This window comes from Lissotriton helveticus, chromosome 3_1, assembly GCF_964261635.1.
Source record: "Lissotriton helveticus chromosome 3_1, aLisHel1.1, whole genome shotgun sequence".
Taxonomy (NCBI): Eukaryota; Metazoa; Chordata; class Amphibia; order Caudata; family Salamandridae; genus Lissotriton; species Lissotriton helveticus.
In genome coordinates, this window is record NC_136061.1 from 185166366 (window position 1) to 185183518 (window position 17153).

General features: G+C 46.0%; 1 protein-coding gene across 1 annotated transcript in view; it reads right to left on the bottom strand.

Annotated features, from left to right (window-relative positions):
- Window positions 1–16754, bottom strand: part of BUD23 (BUD23 rRNA methyltransferase and ribosome maturation factor) — a 153689-nt gene extending 136935 nt beyond the window's left edge. Inside the window, exons 1-2 of the mRNA XM_078679569.1 lie at window positions 16615–16754; window positions 15878–15915 (exon numbers count right to left, since the gene is read on the bottom strand). Coding sequence (XP_078535695.1) covers window positions 15878–15915; window positions 16615–16653 — 77 coding nt within the window. The 5' untranslated portion in view covers window positions 16654–16754. The remainder of the gene's footprint in view (window positions 1–15877; window positions 15916–16614) is intronic.
- Between the last annotated feature and the right edge of the window lie 399 nt (window positions 16755–17153).

Here is a 17153-nt window from a genome sequence, read left to right on the forward strand (position 1 = left end):
TTGCAACGGATAGCAAATAATGCTAGGGGTAGCATTTCTTCCCACCTTTTGCTTTCGAGGGCCAGCAGTTTCTTTAGTGTGGTCTTTAGGGTGGCATTATAGCGTTCTACCAGGCCGTCGGTCTGTGGGTGATATGCAGAAGTCCTTATCTGTTTGACACCCAGCTGGGTGCAAACCTGTTTCATGAGGGAGGAAACAAGGGGGGTCCCTTGATCCGTCAGGATCTCTCGGGGAAAACCTACTCGTGAAAAGATGGTGATGAGTGCTTTTGCTATGTTCTGGGTGGTGGGTTGTTTTAGGGCCACCGCCTCGGGAAAGCGAGTGGCATAATCCACCAGAACCAGAGCATACCGACACCCACTTCTGGATGGAAGCATAGGACCGATAAGATCCATGCCAACCCGACTAAAGGGCACGTCTATGAGGGGCATAGGCATGAGAGGAACTCGGGGAGGGCGATATCGGCTGTTTTTCTGGCAAACGGGACATTCCTGACAGTAGCGTTTGATCTGCTGATGAACCCCCGGCCAATAGAATCGGTCAAGGATGGATTGTCCCGTTTTTATATCACCGAAATGTCCCCCTAATAGGTGGCTGTGGGCCAGGAACAACACTTTCTCCCGAAAGGGCCCAGGGATTAACAACTGTGATGCTTGCTGTGGGTTGCCCTTCCTGTACAACAGCCCGTTTCGTTTAAAGAAGTAGGGACCTACATGAAGAGGGTCTTCGTTATCCAAAGCCTGGTTCCAGGCATTCTGTAGCATGGGGTCTTCTTGCTGAGCCGCTCGGAACTCCCTGTCGGTCTCCCATGGGTGGTCGTCCACTTGCACGGGATATGCAGTTGCGTGCTTTCTTTTCTCCTTCTTCTTTTGGCTCTTGGTTTTGTGGGGTTTGTCCGGGAGGCTCGGGTTAGCAGTGGCCTGGGGAAACGGTGCTTCTGCCCACCACTTCTCGAGTGAGTCAGTCGTTTTCTGGAGGAGGTGAGGTAGTCCGCTGTAATCACTGCCCAGTATAATCTGTTCCGGTAAAGTGGGTATCAAACCTACGTTCAGAAGGCTTCCTTGGTCTGCATGGTGTTGTACCCGCACCCTTGCGGTGGGATATGTCTTGGTGTCGCCGTGTACGCACTGGATGGCGACAGTACCGGTCACGGGTCCTATGCGAGTGGGCAGTTCTTGAGGGCGCAGTACGCTTTGCCGGCAACCGGAATCTGCTAGAGCGCTCAATGGTTGGCCGTCTATCATCACTGGACAGTGAAAACGAGGGGGTTCCATCTCCGGGGTGTCACACACCAGGTTTCTAACCAGCCCCACCTCCATAGGCTCTTCTCTCTGGGGGCAAACCCTGGCGATGTGGCCATAACCTCCACAATGGTAGCACTGGGGTCCGGGGTTCGGTGGTCGTGGTAGGACAGGGTAAGGAAAAAGGGGAGTTGGTTCGGGTTTTCTTGGCGGGGGAGGTCTTTGGGCTCGGATGTGAGAGGGGTGATGTCCTCGGGTTAGGTGTTCATCCTTAATCCTTTGTGTCTCCTGGGCACGATTGAAAGCACTGGCAATTTCCACGGCCGTTTCTAGTGTTAGGCGTGCGTGCTGGCGTACCCACTTCTGCGTGGAGGGATGCAAGGAAGCCAAAAACTGCTCCAGATATATTTTGGCTAAGATGTCATCTTTGGAGGAGGTGGCGGGTTTCAGCCACCGATTAGCCAAGTCCTGGATACGGAAAGAAAGAGCCCTGGGGTTTTCTTGTGGCCCTTCCTTTACTTGTCTAAGGCGTATTCTATAGGTGTCCTCGTCGATCCCTAGGCGTTCCAGAATGCATGTCTTTATGTCGGCATACGGGGTCTGTCCTTGAACGTTGGCCTGCTGGTAAGCTGCCTGTAGCTCCCCGGTAAGCAAAGGTCCCAAATAGTGACCCCAACGGTCGGCTGGCCATGCAGCAGCCTGGGCCAAGCGCTCAAAATTAGTAAAGAAAAAGTCAGGGTCTTCGCCTGGAACGTACTTTTGTAGCACTACCGACGGAAGGGATGTCACGGGCCTCTGTTGTCCCAACACGTCGGTCAGTTTTCCTAGAGCTTGGTCCTGGGCCGTGCCTTGACCCTTCAGGACGTCGTGTAATTGCCCTCGGTCCTCTTCGGCCGTCTTTAGGAACTGTTCCATGATCCTTCCCATCTGCTCCTGGGATTCTGCCAGTTTCTTCACTGCCGCCTCCATGCTTCCGGTGTATCCCACTTCTGACACCACTTGTGGGCTTTGGGTATGGGCGGACCGGAATAACAGGCTTGGAGGCCGTATGTACTGAGCAATTTCTGTAGCTCTGTTTATTAACAGTGACAGTTATAGTACGTAGGGGCAGAGGAAACAGAAGAATGGAGAGGGAATCCGGATGGTAGTCGTCAGGGAGCCGGGATCCGCGGTGAGCAGGTGTGGGGGTCTTCCTTTTCTCCGTCTTTGGTAGTCCGGTGGTCCTCGGAGGTAAAGAGAGACAATGACAGGGCAGTTAGTCCTTGGTCACGAGTACTAACTGGTGACACCAACACCCGGGTTGTGAGGGGATAGAAGAGAGCGTGAGGGGGGGGGGTCGGAAGGGTAGAAGATGGAATGGAACTCAAGCAGGAAGGGAAAGGGTGCAAGTTGTGAGGATTCCGGTGGCGGTATGAACTATCTAGGGTGTCTCAGGACGTGCGCATATATACAGTGCTCCTAGGAGTGCTATACAGTGAGAGGAGTCGATATCTACACTATGATACAAGTCAGCCTGCAATTCAGGAGACAGGGTACTCACATGCCCCGCCGCAACTCTTCTCCGAGTTGCGGCCGCTCTCCAGCCACCTCCACAGGACTCCACCAGTCCTCGCTCCAGATCTCGTCCTCCTCGCCTCCGCTCTCCTCTTCTCCACGCTCTCCGTCCACCACCTTCAGTTCTCGGTTTGCTGTCTCCTGCCACGAGTCCGCCTTCAAGAACTCCGCTTCTTCTCTGTGGCGTCCTTTTCCGTGTTCCGGTCCGGGATCGTGGGCGGGACTTCCGGGGTTGGAGACAGGTACTTCCGGTTCGCCGTCCCTCGTACTCGTTTCCTGCATGGAAAGAGAAAGGGGGATATGCCGGATTGCCAGGGACGCGGTGGGAGTATCGTCGGAGCCCAGGGAAACGGTACTGAGCCACCGCCTGAGAGAGGTAGGGGAGGGGTCTGTTCCACAATGCACAAAATAAAATGGGGTTTGGCCAGAGTTATTTACAATCCTTGGTGCATATGTATATTCCTGCTCGTTGCTTGCGTTCTTCATCCCTTGGCCTGTTTAGTGTGCCCAAAATTCGCCTTACCAGAATGGGAGGCAGGTCCTTTGCTTTATTGGGCCCAAAGTTGTGGAATTCTTTGCCATTGACTATCCGAATGGAACGCAGTTATTTCGCAGAGCCATAAAGACCTGGCTGTTTGATCAATAACTCTCTATATTACAGTAATTTTCCAGTTGTATAGCCTGCTGTCTCGTTAGCGCCGGGAAACCCTTCTTGGGTATCTGTCGCGCTCTATAAGCTAAATAAATAAATAAATACATCTATGAATGGAGCTGTCGGATAAAGAAACCACAATCTGGGTATCATCGGCATATGATACCAGAGAGAAACCAAATGAAGTGATCAGAGCAGCATGTGGCGTAACGCATACGTTGACAGGTGTCGAGCTCAATGAAGACCCCGGAAGGACTTCAAAGGCAGTGAAAGTTATCTGGATTTAATTCCTTTAAGGACACTGCCTGTTCTCGCTCACTCAAAAAGGACCTCAGAAGGGGGAAGGCCATTCCCCTGACTCCAATAGGATCCATTGATCAACCAAGAGTGCATGATTGACCTATCAAATGCAGATAAAGTCTAAGAGTATAAGACCGGCATGCCCTTCAATATCCAGAATGCATCTGATCTCCTCAGTAGCCATTATCAGCACGGTTTCGGTGCTATGACAGCTGCTGAAACCAAACTGAGTGAGGTCTAGGAGTGAGTGTGGTTGAATGGAACTGGCCCGTTGGTTATTCAAGGCCTTTTCAATACTTTTCGCAGGAAAAAGGGAACCTAGAAATAGGGCGATAACTGTTAGGGTTCTTGGGATCCAAGCTGGGCTTCTTTAATAAAGTCAGTATTTACTTTTTTTTTTCAGAACATAGGGAATTGTCCAGTGGTAATCACTTTGTTAAGAATTACGGCGAGGTTGCTAGCAATGTCCTAAGGGACCGGATGCATGGTAGCCATGGGACATGGATGACAGGGTGAACCGGATTTAGTAGCATTGATTAGTTTTATCACCTGTTAGTTGTTGAAGGGGGTGAACTCTATAATTGTGGCTAGCACAGAATTGGAGGTGTGGGGGGTCAACCTGTCTTCCTTCACTAAGAGAGTGGACGATGCAGCGAACTTGTTTAAAATAAATTCCACTTTATTTTGGAAGAATATGGCCAAAGAATTACAGAAGGACATGCTACTTTCCTGTATGTTGTTGGATGCGACATTTGAGAGATTCTTTACTGTTAAAACCAGTTTTCATGGCGTTTTGAGATGATTCTATTTCCTGAGTAAAGTACTGTGTTTTTCCTCCCTTAGCATGGATTTATACACTGCAATACATATCTTATAATTTTTTCTGTCCGGCTATAGTTTTTCCTCCGTAGTATATCTTGTTTACTGCAGACATGTTTTTGATTTCTCAGTCTAGCTGAGAACCATGGGGCAGAGGGTTTAGTTCTACCATGGTTGCTTGTCTTGGCAGGAGCTAAAGCATGAGCTGTAGAGCTAATCCAGTTATCGTAGTCCCAGGTAAGAAGCGCTAGGTCTTCAGATCTGTTGGGCTGGGAGTCTATTGGAGACTGGCTGAATTGGTCAGGGTCAAACTTATACCAAGCCTGATATGTATGAGAGAAACGGACCTGAATTATTGTAATTTCTTTATCCAGATCCAAGAATTTGTTTGGCAAGATGGCTCCTTAAGTCCTACAATTCAGACACATGTTTCTAAAGGAATAGGCACCAGGACACCTAGCTTGTCACTTGCCTGTGGCCTCCAGGTCCTGCTAGTTTCAGACTGATCCAGTGACACTGCAGCTGCCCAGGTTTTCCCGACCAAGTTTCCCCACTCACTGTTCTTTCTGCTAACAGAAGCCCCACCCACCCCAGGACCTACTTAATGAAGGCAACAGAATGACCGCACAGTGGACGTGCCAAAGGCAAGTCCATCTGTGCCTGGACTGAGCCCACAGCCACGACACCTGACCCTACCGTCACCTGAAGATACACCATCGATGAGCTCTACACCCACAACCCCAGACACCACAACAAATACTGCCACTGCACCGTTCCATGCTCCACAATAGGATGTTTCACCTGCACCCACTGCCACTTCACACACACCAGCCCACTGACCAGCACCACCCCAAACACCACACCTATAGAAAGACACCAACCCGCATGCGCTCTTCTCAACACACGCTCACTATGCAAGCATTCCACTGAATTATGGGACCTCATCGCCACCCTCACACCTGACACTCTTCTTCATTGAGGCCTGACTCAACCCCACATACACCCCAGACACTGCCACAACAATCACTGACGGATGTAAAATCACTCACCAGGACTGCACCAACAAGCCGGGAGGATGAACAGCCATCATCCATAAAGAGACTATATAGCGTACCACCGACAACCCCACCACCCCCATAGAATATCTCAACTTCAAGCTCCACACGGACAAGACAACCATCAGAGGCACCCTCGCATACCGACCCTTAGGGCCACAATCCAGCTTCTGCAACAACATTGCAGACTGCATTGCCACCTAGTGTCTTAGACTCCAAGGACTACATCTTACTCGGTGACCTAAATGTTCACATCGACTACAAAAACAAACAAACACCTCGTCAACAGTATAAGTAGCCTCGGACTGACCCAGATCATCCACGACCCTACACACACTGCAGGACACATGGTGGACCTAATTTTTACCTCCAGCAACCATGTCAAATACAGTCAGGTCATAGAACTAACATTGCCCAATCACTCAACCATCCACCAGCTGGGCAAACGCCCTCAACACCTCCGACCCTGCTACCGCCACCAACCTAGAACAGGGAGTGAAAAATGTCAATGCCAGAGACCACCAATTGTGCAAACAGCATTGCCCCCAAGCAACATCCAGAGAAAATCTTCCAAAAAAGTCATCTCTACACCAAACAACTCAGAACAGAAAAATGGGACAGCAAACAGTTGGGGACGAGATGGCACGCCAGCAAATGACACCTCTGACAGGGCAGCCTTCAAGACCTCCCTCAACCTCTACCAGCACCAGTCAAAACAACATAATACCCTCACAGGAGCTGTGCGACAATCTCGCCGACTTCTTCCACAAGATTGCAATCATATACAGAAACTTCTAACCCCAACCCACACCTGTCAACAACATAGTAGACACGAACCACACACTGACCACCTGAAACATCTCCACCCAAGACACCACCTCCACTATGAAAGTAATCCTCTCTGGAGCTTCCACAGACCCGTGCCTGCATCATACCTTCACCCTTTGACACCAAAGAGTAGGCCAGGAACTCACATCCCTACTCAAAACCTCAATCACCACTTTAATATTTCCCGATGCATGGAAACATGCCAATGTCATAGCACCACTCAAAAAACCCTCTGCTGACCCAAGCGAACTAAAACACTACCGCCAATCTTCCTGCTCTATTCCCAGCGAAGATACTGGAAAAGATGATCATCAATCAACGCATGACACGCCTGGAGCAGAACCAGCTACTCAAGCCTCCCATTCCTGCTTCACCAGCAATCACAGCACCCAAACCACCCTGATCGTAGCACTGATAACATACTAGCCCTCCTCGACCAAGGAGAAACAGCAGCTTTGATCCACCTTGACCTCTCGGCAGCCTTCGACACTATATCCTACCACAAGCTGATCAAAAGACTCCACCACATCGGCATCCAGGGGGGATGCACTCAGATGGATACCATCCTTCCTCTCCGGAAGAACCCAGCTGATCCACCTCCCACCTTTCACCTCTGAACCCAAGGAGATCACGTGTGGTGACCCCCAGGGCTCATCCCTCAGCCCCACTCTCTTCAACGCACTGACTATGTTGGCAAAGACCTTCGGTCTCAACATAATTTACTACACAAACAATTCTCAACTAACTCACGGACGCGCCCAATCACCACCAGAACCAACATCCACAGATGCATGTCAAATGTTGCTGAATGGATGAAGAACAACTGCTTGCAGCTGAACATCGGCAAGATGGAAGTACTGATCTTTGGCAACAGCAGCAACACATGGAATGACTACTGAAAGAGGCAACCACACCTAGGACCCGCACTCACTCCCTTCTACTACACCAGATAACCTCTAAATCATCATGGAGAACAAGCTCACCATGAAATCACAGTTCAACACCATCTCCTCCGCCTGCTCCTCGCTCTGCGCGTGCTGCTTAAGATTTTGAAGTGGTTACCCCTACACACAAGACGCAGCGTAACAAAGGCCCTCATCACCAGCTGACTGGACCACAGCAAAGCCCTCTACGTAGGAATCACCAGACACCTCCTACAGAGACTTAAGACCATACAGAACGCTGCAGACAGACAACCTCAGCTTTCCCAGACAAACCCACATCACACCCTACATCAGGCAACTTCACTGACTCACCCAAACAGAATAGATGCCAATTCAAGCCGCTGAACCCCACACACAAGACTCTACAGAACCAAGAACCAGCATACATTAACCACCACCTGAACTTCCACCAACCATCGAGAAGACTGCGCTCCACCTCCCTTTCACTTTTCCATACTCCCTGTATATACCGAAGCAGAAGAGGAGGACGCTCCTTCTCCCACATCTCAGCAAAGACCTAGAACAGCTTCCCCATGCACCTCCAGACCACCACCTCACTTCCGATATTCTGAATGGGCGTCGAGACATGGCTGGTCGAATAAGCCTCCGGGACCTGCAAGTGCCTGGATACCCTATTAGGTGATTAGCAGCGCTTTATAAATCCTGATTGATTGAATGCTACTGAATTAACGGAACTAGAAAACAGTGGACGAGAAAACGCTCTTCTATGCAAAAACATTCTGTGGTGTGAAATAGGTTTCTAACCCTTGTGCTCAGTTTCCAAAATTCTACTTAATTTACTACATCTGTCACTCAAAGTTTAAATACTATTTCCGTCTATGTACATTGAGTAGTTTTAAGTATTTACTGTACAAAACATTAGGCTCTTTTAAGTAATTCTTACAGTTCATGTAGGCTTGTACAGAAAACTCTGTGTGAGCTCAATGGTTGGAGCTTATTTTTTTTTTTTATTACAGAATACATTTGCATTCCAAGTATAGAAGAGGGTAGAATCAAGTGTATTTCTTGAATTCTAGCTTTCAATGCAACAGTTACCTCTGAAGCACTATAGCTGGATAGAGCTTTCCATATATATTTATATATATATATATATATTACCTACTGGCGGTCGCCAGTAGGTGTATATATAGTTAGGATTTTTTCTCTATGGGATTTTTGAAAATTCTATGTCTAATAACTTTGGCGTTTGTGGACGGAATTGGCTGAAATTTTCAGGAAAATGGAACATTTTGTTTCTGAGCAGCCACTGAAAATTTTGGGGGGGGGTTTGTCAAGGGGGGGCTGAGAAAAAAGGGGGGTCCCAAAACGTGTTTTTCCCATGTTAATTTCCATAGGGCGGTTGGCCTCACTTTTAGCCCGAACGGCTGAATGGATTTGCACGAAACTTGGCAAAATTGTAGGGACTGTTAGCCCGATGTGCCTTTGCTAAGTCTCAAGATATGTGCTCCAGTGGATTTTGAGAAATTAACGTTCAAAAAAAGATATATATCTGTAAGCGCGCTCCGGGCAGCGCCCCGGTTCGCGTACCTGGCGCGTAACGGAACTTCGCGAAGCGAAGCTGATTGGCTCTCCGGTGTCTGTCAACATTCTAAACAGTCCGGAGCGGCCGCCATCTTGTCTCTCGGTAGGATCGAGAGACAAGATGTGGTGAAAAACGAAGGGGAGAATGAAGGAAAGGGGGCAAGGTAGACCCCTCCTGACCCCCTAGGATTGATGAGGGGGATATTAAAGTGCCCCGCGGGGGAAAAAATAAAAAAATAAAAATTTTCGCAGTAGAGGCGCGTCCCGGTACGCGAACTGGGCAGCTCACCGGGCAGCTAACCGGGCAGCTAGCCGGCAGCGTAGCTGTCAACATTGTAAACAGTCCGGAGCGGCCGCCATCTTGTTTCTCGGTAGGTTCGAGAGACAAGATGTGGTGAAAAACGAAGGGGGAAATGAAGGAAAGGGGGCAAGGTAAACCCCTCCTGACCCCCTAGGATTGATGAGGGGGATATTAAAGTCCCCCGCGGGGCAAAAAAAAAAGCGGTAGAGGCGCTTCCCGGTACGCGAACCGGGCAGCTAACCGACAGCGTAACGGGAGTCCGCCATCTTGTGTTTTTGGAGCGTCCGGTTCGCGTACCGGGTAGCGTCCCGGTAAGCGTAACAAGAGAAACAGTAAAAAAAAAAAAAATAATGGAATAGATTATCAAGAAAACTTTGAAAAATTGTAGGGACTGTTTGTTTGATGTGCCTTTGCAAGGCCTCAAGATATGTGCATGTGTGGATTTTGGCTAATTAAGGTTAAAAAAGATATATATATCTGTAAGCGTGCTCCGGCGCGCTTACGTTACGGGTTTTGTTTGCGCTGCAGAGCCCATACGTAACGGTTATGCGACGTGTCATGAGGCGTCTCACGTGGCTACGTGATACGTCACGTAATAAAGAATATATTTTACAGCTATAGATATTAGCTTTTAAAAAAACAATGAAATTCACTGAAAAAACCATAGGTTATAGACCATATATAGTTAGGAATTAGCATTTAAAAAACCTTTTTTTACTCACACAAAACCATTGAAATTCCATATATAGTTAGTTAGTTGCACTAACTATATATCGCGCACCCGCAATCCACTGCTGATCATGTCACATATTACATCATTCATGACATGGTCAGTGACATCACTGATGACATCACTGATGACATCTCAAATGACATCACTGATGACATCAATGACCACATTACTGATGATATCATTCATGTGACAATACAATGCATCTCCTCACATTTTAATATAACCTCTGTTACACCCAGTGTTAAATACAGAGTATAATTTTTGAAACCATTGACACACCAATACTAGTTACTACATACGCACTCACTGATTCCTACGTCTACACACACATTCACTCATTCACCCATACAATCATTCATACATACCATCACTCATCTTTACAACACTATCATATGCACTCATACACCTATACAGACACTCACACTCTGCCACTCATCCATGGAGTTACTCACACACCTAGTCAGTCCTGTAAAGAATCAATCACACTTCCATTTTCTTGTCTATACAGTTAAACATAGAGCACCTTACATTTTCAAACATATACTAACACATACTTACTCTCTTATACAATCATTGATACAAGTACACATTGATCTGCACAGAGTCACACACCTCCCAGCCAGCCACACACACACTCAGTCTCCCATACAAATACTTGGACAATCAATCAATAACCCATATAGTTAATCATATAGCTACTGATCAACACATGCAGCAGTTTACAGAACAACAGACATAATTATGCACAAATTAAGACAGTTTAGTCACTAACCCATGCACTCAGTGAGACATTTAATCACTCACTCATACATTCAGTCATGCACCTACTAAATCCTTCGTCCAGACACGTATACTTCCACTGTCATTTGAGATGTCATCAGTGATGTCATCAGTGATGTCACTGACCATGTCATGAATGATGTAATATGTGACATGATCAGCAGTGGATTGCGGGTGCGCGATATATAGTTAGTGCAACTAACTAACTATATATGGAATTTCAATGGTTTTGTGTGAGTAAAAAAAGGTTTTTTAAATGCAAATTCCTAACTATATATGGTCTATAACCTATGGTTTTTTCAGTGAATATATATATATATATATATATATATATATATATGTTTTATTTTTTTTGTTTTTTTTACCACAAGCCTTTCTACATCCATACAAATATGCTCGCCGGTCTGTGTGCATTCGTACTGCAATACTTGTCGCTAGGCAATCTCTTAATACAACTTACATCAGAAAAGCTTAGAGCTACAACTTGGATAATTCTCTCACTAATCATTTTAAAATCACTACTTTATCCTGCCCTTTGGAACTCAAGAGACAAGGGTGTCAAATGTTTTTTTGCAGCACCTGAAATCCCCAATTACCCCGTATGCAGACACTCAATTCCACATTTGTCATAAATGCTTTAACCCATACACTAATGGATTACAGAGCACAATACAACTTGCAGTCTCTGAAAAGTTATTCACAGATCTTCAACCTATACAAACTGCAACAGCCCCTTTAGTTGTTAAGCTTCTAAAGAGATCATAGCACTACTACGCTGCATGCTTTGCACTGCTTATCAAACTAGAAACTAATTTTAAATTTAGGAGTATAGTTCATAAGGCTGTGTACAAACAATTACCAAACTTAATTTCATCAAAACGTAAATGGTACATTCCAATCTGTATACTTTGTTCGGTCAGTCACAAATGTATTCCTATCCAAAAGTTCAGACTTTATTGCCATTGGAGTAGAGCTTTCTTCATAACCGCTGCTAGGTCATGGAATTCCTTTCCCAGGGAATGTTTGTTATCCTTAACACAGGACGTGAACAGAAACATGGTGACAGGATCTGGCCCAGCCTTTTATGTGTTATGGTGGGGACAGGGGGTGGCTGCTCGTGGGTGAAGGCATGATCAGTGTTCGGACGCGGTGAATGCGAGAGAAACGTCTAGAGAAATCTTTCTTTCCTGCAGTTGCAACGGCTACCTGCTTGCTGTCGGCCAACCGTCCATTTTGCTGGTTGTTTTACTCTATTTGCCAGTTGTTTTCATCTGCTGCCACTGCTGCTCCTGTTTGGGCAGCTTGAGATCATTGTGAGGTGCGACAGGAGAGGTACATTTGGTACAGTGGAGTGCTGCATGGGCCGTGGCTAGTTCTCCTGGGGTCAGGGACTCCTGTTTCTCTGCCTCTTTGCTCTCTTCTGCTGCTGGGTCTCCTGCCTGCTGGCTGTCATGACGGCAGTGGTGTTGGGAGACATGAGTGGTAAATAACAAAGCTATGGTAACCATAAAGCACTTATAAAGCATTAACTATTATTTTGATTGTGGTGCACCTTCTATGATTAATCCACAAATTGGTGTCTTCTGGGACTACCTGCAAGCCTCTGACTTAAAGTTGTAATCCTCTGACTGGAAACTTGTTTTGTGTAAACTCCCCTACAACAAAACTGTGGCAGTCCTGAGAGTGTCAAGGTTCCATGCCAATACCAGTTAAAGAGCACAGCGCACGAAACCGAGTGCGTTCACGAGCATCACCCTTCTATTCTGACTCGTTCTTGGGGGGTTTAGAAGGACTTTGACAGATCTTAATTTTGTAGTACAGAAGAAACCCACAAAACGATTGCCTACATTCTGGGGAAACATTATTGAAGAGAGAGAGAGAGGGCAGAAGGCGTAAAGAAAGCTGAGGAAGCAACCGGAGCACACATGCCCCTGAAAGTTAAGGACGTTGCTTCAACTGGTTAGCACGCTTGGCTCACACTCCCCTGACTTGTTAGCCCCACTGCTTGGTAAGCAGACCTTCTTTGCTCCAAAACAGTGGAGTGGGGGGCAATTTTTCTGGGTAGTCTTTGCAGATGGCCCACCCCAACTGTCTCAAGCAGCTCCATGATAAATGTGCTCATATTTCATAATCCATCCCATGATCAAAGCCCCATTACCTATATTCTTTAAGCACCAAAATGGAAAAATATGGTTAGCCTTTCACAGTAGTGACCGATCAACAAGCACTATTGACAATATTTGGCGATCCTAAAGTCAAATTGCCTCCTCATATTGAATGTTGGGGTCTGAGATTATAAGAATACAATTACAAAATTGTTCACTGTACATGGAAAGAAAGAAAAAATCCTGCAGATTATTTTTCAAGAGTGCCATGACAATGCCCTGGAACCCCACCTAAGACAGCTAAAGCCTACATAAATGTCATAGTAAAATCAAGAACACCAGCTGCCATGTCATTAGAACACAATTTTCACTGCTGAGTCAAGATAGTGACCTGTTAAAATTGAAAGACATTACTGTTAATCAATCTTGGTACCAGCACTCTCGACTGCTTACCAGTGACAGAGTACTTAAAATTCTGAAATGTCAGAGATGAACTTCCTGTACCTCACGAAGGCCTCACCTTGCAAAGTACCCAAATTTTAATTCCGGAGAGTCTACGAACAACAAGTAATTAAAGTAGCCTACGACGGACACTGAGGAATAGTTGCCACAAACAGAGCTCTTTGAGGCAGAGTCTGGTTTCCTCATCTCAACGAAAGAGTTGAAAGAGAGTTAAGGGCCTATCACTTATGGAACTGTCTTTTAGCACACATTACTCACCACCCATTAAACATGTCAAAATTGTCTAACCATGTCATGGAGGGAATTGCTGTTGATTTGTTTTGTCCTCTTGAGAATCAACATCGTTTAATGGTCTTTGTTGATTAAATATTGCCGCTTTCCATAAGTAGACTTTTTTTAAAAGGTTATTCAAAGAGTAGATGGCATCTTCAATCTGACAAACGCTCGCCCTTCAATAGTAGAGAGTTCAGAGACTTTCTCAGACTTCTCAACAAAAGGTATCAGAAAAGTATGCCTCCTTGTATCCAGGCCAATAGCCTGGTAGAAAGATTCATGAGTACTCTAAAGAAAGCTGGGCAGCATGCTGCATTAGAGAAGTTCAACCTGAAGGTTGTTTTTGAAGTCCACTCTTGGAGCATACCACTCAACCCCTCACTCGACGACAGGGGAAAGCCCGGAAACCTTAATGTTTGGGAGAGCCATAAGGACCAAGTTACCTCAATGAACCAACCTCAGATCAAAGACTAAGAAAGACATTCGCACAGAAGATTCTGGTCGCAAATGGAAAATGAAAATATACACTGACAAGCGACATCATGTGAAAGATATCGCGACATCATGTGAAAGATATCGCTTTCAAGAGAAGAGATCAACTCCTCGTTTGACAATCCAGAAAACAAAAATCTGATGCTCTTTTCGAGACTGAGCCCTTTACTGCCACAACCAACAAAGGACACATGGTGACTACCTAACGTCCTGGGAAGCCGTGTATGAGAGATTCTTCTCCCTTCAGACACATGGCTTATCACTCACAGAACAAACATTAATGTCACTGTACAGACCGGGTCCAGACAGACAGTTAATGACCCTGCAACTGCTGTTGTTCCACCTCACCTATGCAGATCACTGACACTTTGATTGCCAGGTCCAGGTTTCCGATAACCCGATCAGGATGTGTGATTCAAGGGCCATGAAGAATCATTGACGAATTATAGGTGCATTTGTATTCGTTATTACTTATGCATTAATGTATTCATTGCAAAAAGTTGTAACTTTTTATCTAACCGTTCGACACGGCTGGAATTTCCCCGCTGTGCGGGAGAATTCCACGCATGTGCGGAACAGACGGCCCCCGGCTGTCCCCGCACACGCCAACTGTGACGTCCCGTCCGACGCATCGAAGAGGTTAACAGAGAGGGAGATGTAGTGTTGTGTAAATAAAGAATAATGGGACTCTTTTGGTTCCCGATGGACTGCGTAGATCTTTGACATACGCGTTAAAGGGTAATGAAGTGAATGCAGGTTTAGAACGTTGAGCTCTTGCTTACACGCTGAAAAATAGAGATATGTATAACTACTCTCTGTGTGTGGCGTGGTCATTGACGAGTACTCAGGCTGAGTGGGGAGCTACAATAGTGAGGGAATCTGTGGAGAAAGGGTGAACAAGAACCAAAAAACAAAAAGTGTAGCACCAGGAGCTATCAGTGCTGTAGTCCTCCCTGATTGTGTGCTATAGAAATACATTTAACATAACAAGCTTATTTGAAGTGTACACTAATAGAGGCCAGGCGTGGGCTTAATTGTGTGCCAACATTTGATGGAAGGAGTATTAAAACAGTTATCTTTTATGGATATCAAGTTACTAATTTAGAATTCAATGTTTAATCCCTTCACCAGGACTGCATCAGACTGTTCTGTACCTCGCCCAGCGCCCCCAATCAGTCACCACTCTATCTGCTTCCACTTCACAAACAAAACATTACGGCATCCAGGTCCTTGTCTTCTGGGACCCCCAGCCAACTCTTTCTTTTTAGCGAAAAGCACTTTGCATATTGAAACATCTAACCCCATACTAATCATTGGACAAACCAAACTATTAAACTGTGGTAGAGAATTGTAAGGATATAGCCAAGATCTGTCTAAACATCTCATATTCCGTTGGGATCCGACTCACAATGACACCACCCTACAAAAAGACACTTCCCGCAGCAAATCTGTTTCGTCGAACCATGCAGTCTCTTCCCACAGCACCTCCCCGTATTGTCAATTCTAGACTTCCCTCTTAAAGCTTAACTTGCTTTGTATTACCACTTCTAGACGTTCACGTCTCTACCCAACCGTCACCTCTTCTTGACACTACACCAAATTTCCCCTGATCACATTCACTCCAGATGACACAACTTTCATTTTAAACTCTCCAGTCGAAACACTGTCACCCTTTTCTTCTGGACGCCCCAGAACAACTCCACCTCCAGGCGCTCAGTCACCGCTTGTCACTCCGACCCCACAGACTCATTCATCCCCAGTCTTAACCAATGCAGTACCTCCATCCAATCACTTACTTTTGGGTGTATTTACGAGCTTCTGTCTCGTTGTAAAACTAGGAAAGAAGAAAACAAAGAGTAAGATTCAGACACCAATTCCAAATAAAATATGTCAATTTCATCTGAAAAGTGTTGTTTATCTAATTCATTCATTCATTTCATAAATCTTTATTTCGGTAATTTCTCACCATAAAAGATGTTAAAAAAACATTTCAATTATAATTATTAAAACATTAAAACGTTTGAACATCCACGGTGTCATAAGAGTATTTCATAAGTACAGGATTTCACAGATTTACTGGTATAAAATTTAAAAACCAGCATTGAGGCACTGTCTTCTCAGAGACCACATAGAACCTAGGTATTTAGCCACGGCAAAAACAATGTGGTCCGACAGGTCAGTTTTGAGCACTCTGAATGCAACAAGACACTCCGCAAACCCCAAATTCCTACATACAGGAGCAATCCATTTCTTACGAATCACGCCGTAAGCCGGGCAGAAAAAAATTATGTGCAGTTATCTAATAATATAACTGGCTGGCCAAGAGACTACTTTAATATCCTGTAGTTATAATATGTATATTCGCCCCTCAAACAAATATCCGATCCAATAACTTATCGCAGCAGAACTCCCCCCACTTATCAACCTCAGGCTTTGTGCCGAAGAATCTTTCCCGTCTCCTCTACCCCATACTCTCCTCTCCTCCATCTCCACACGCCACCCTCGTTCTCTCCCGGCTCCTTTCTCTACTCACAAACTCGGGTGGCCCCCTTTGCTCTGGTCTTTTTGCCATGGTATTGCTGTCTTGCAGTCCAGCTCCAACCTCCTGTTACACTCCCACGTGTTATGTGTCATCAACGCGCGACCCCACATAGACATAAAGGAAAGACTAAGGAGCGCTTTCTGTAAATGCTTCCTCCATACAGGAAGTGGGGTTCGGTGGTGCAGAGATCATGGCCACAAACCCACTGATACGTCGTACGTCCCACCCTGTGTCTATTTTTTAAAATGCGGTCGCCCCCTAACGATGCGGAGATGTGTCCTACGGTTTGAACTACTGAGCTTGGCACTGGGGAAACAGGCTCCAAACCTGGCACTGTACCCGGTCATTCTGGACAAAATATTAATCCCCTCCTGTACCGGGAAAACTGTAATATGTTCTGGCGCCTATGTAAATTGCTGTAATACCCTCGGGCCACCTTAGCGCTATATCGCATTGCAACATGAAAAAGAGCAGAAAGAGAAAGAACTGTCACACTGGGTTACGTCATCTTCCAGTCCTTCTCTATGGCG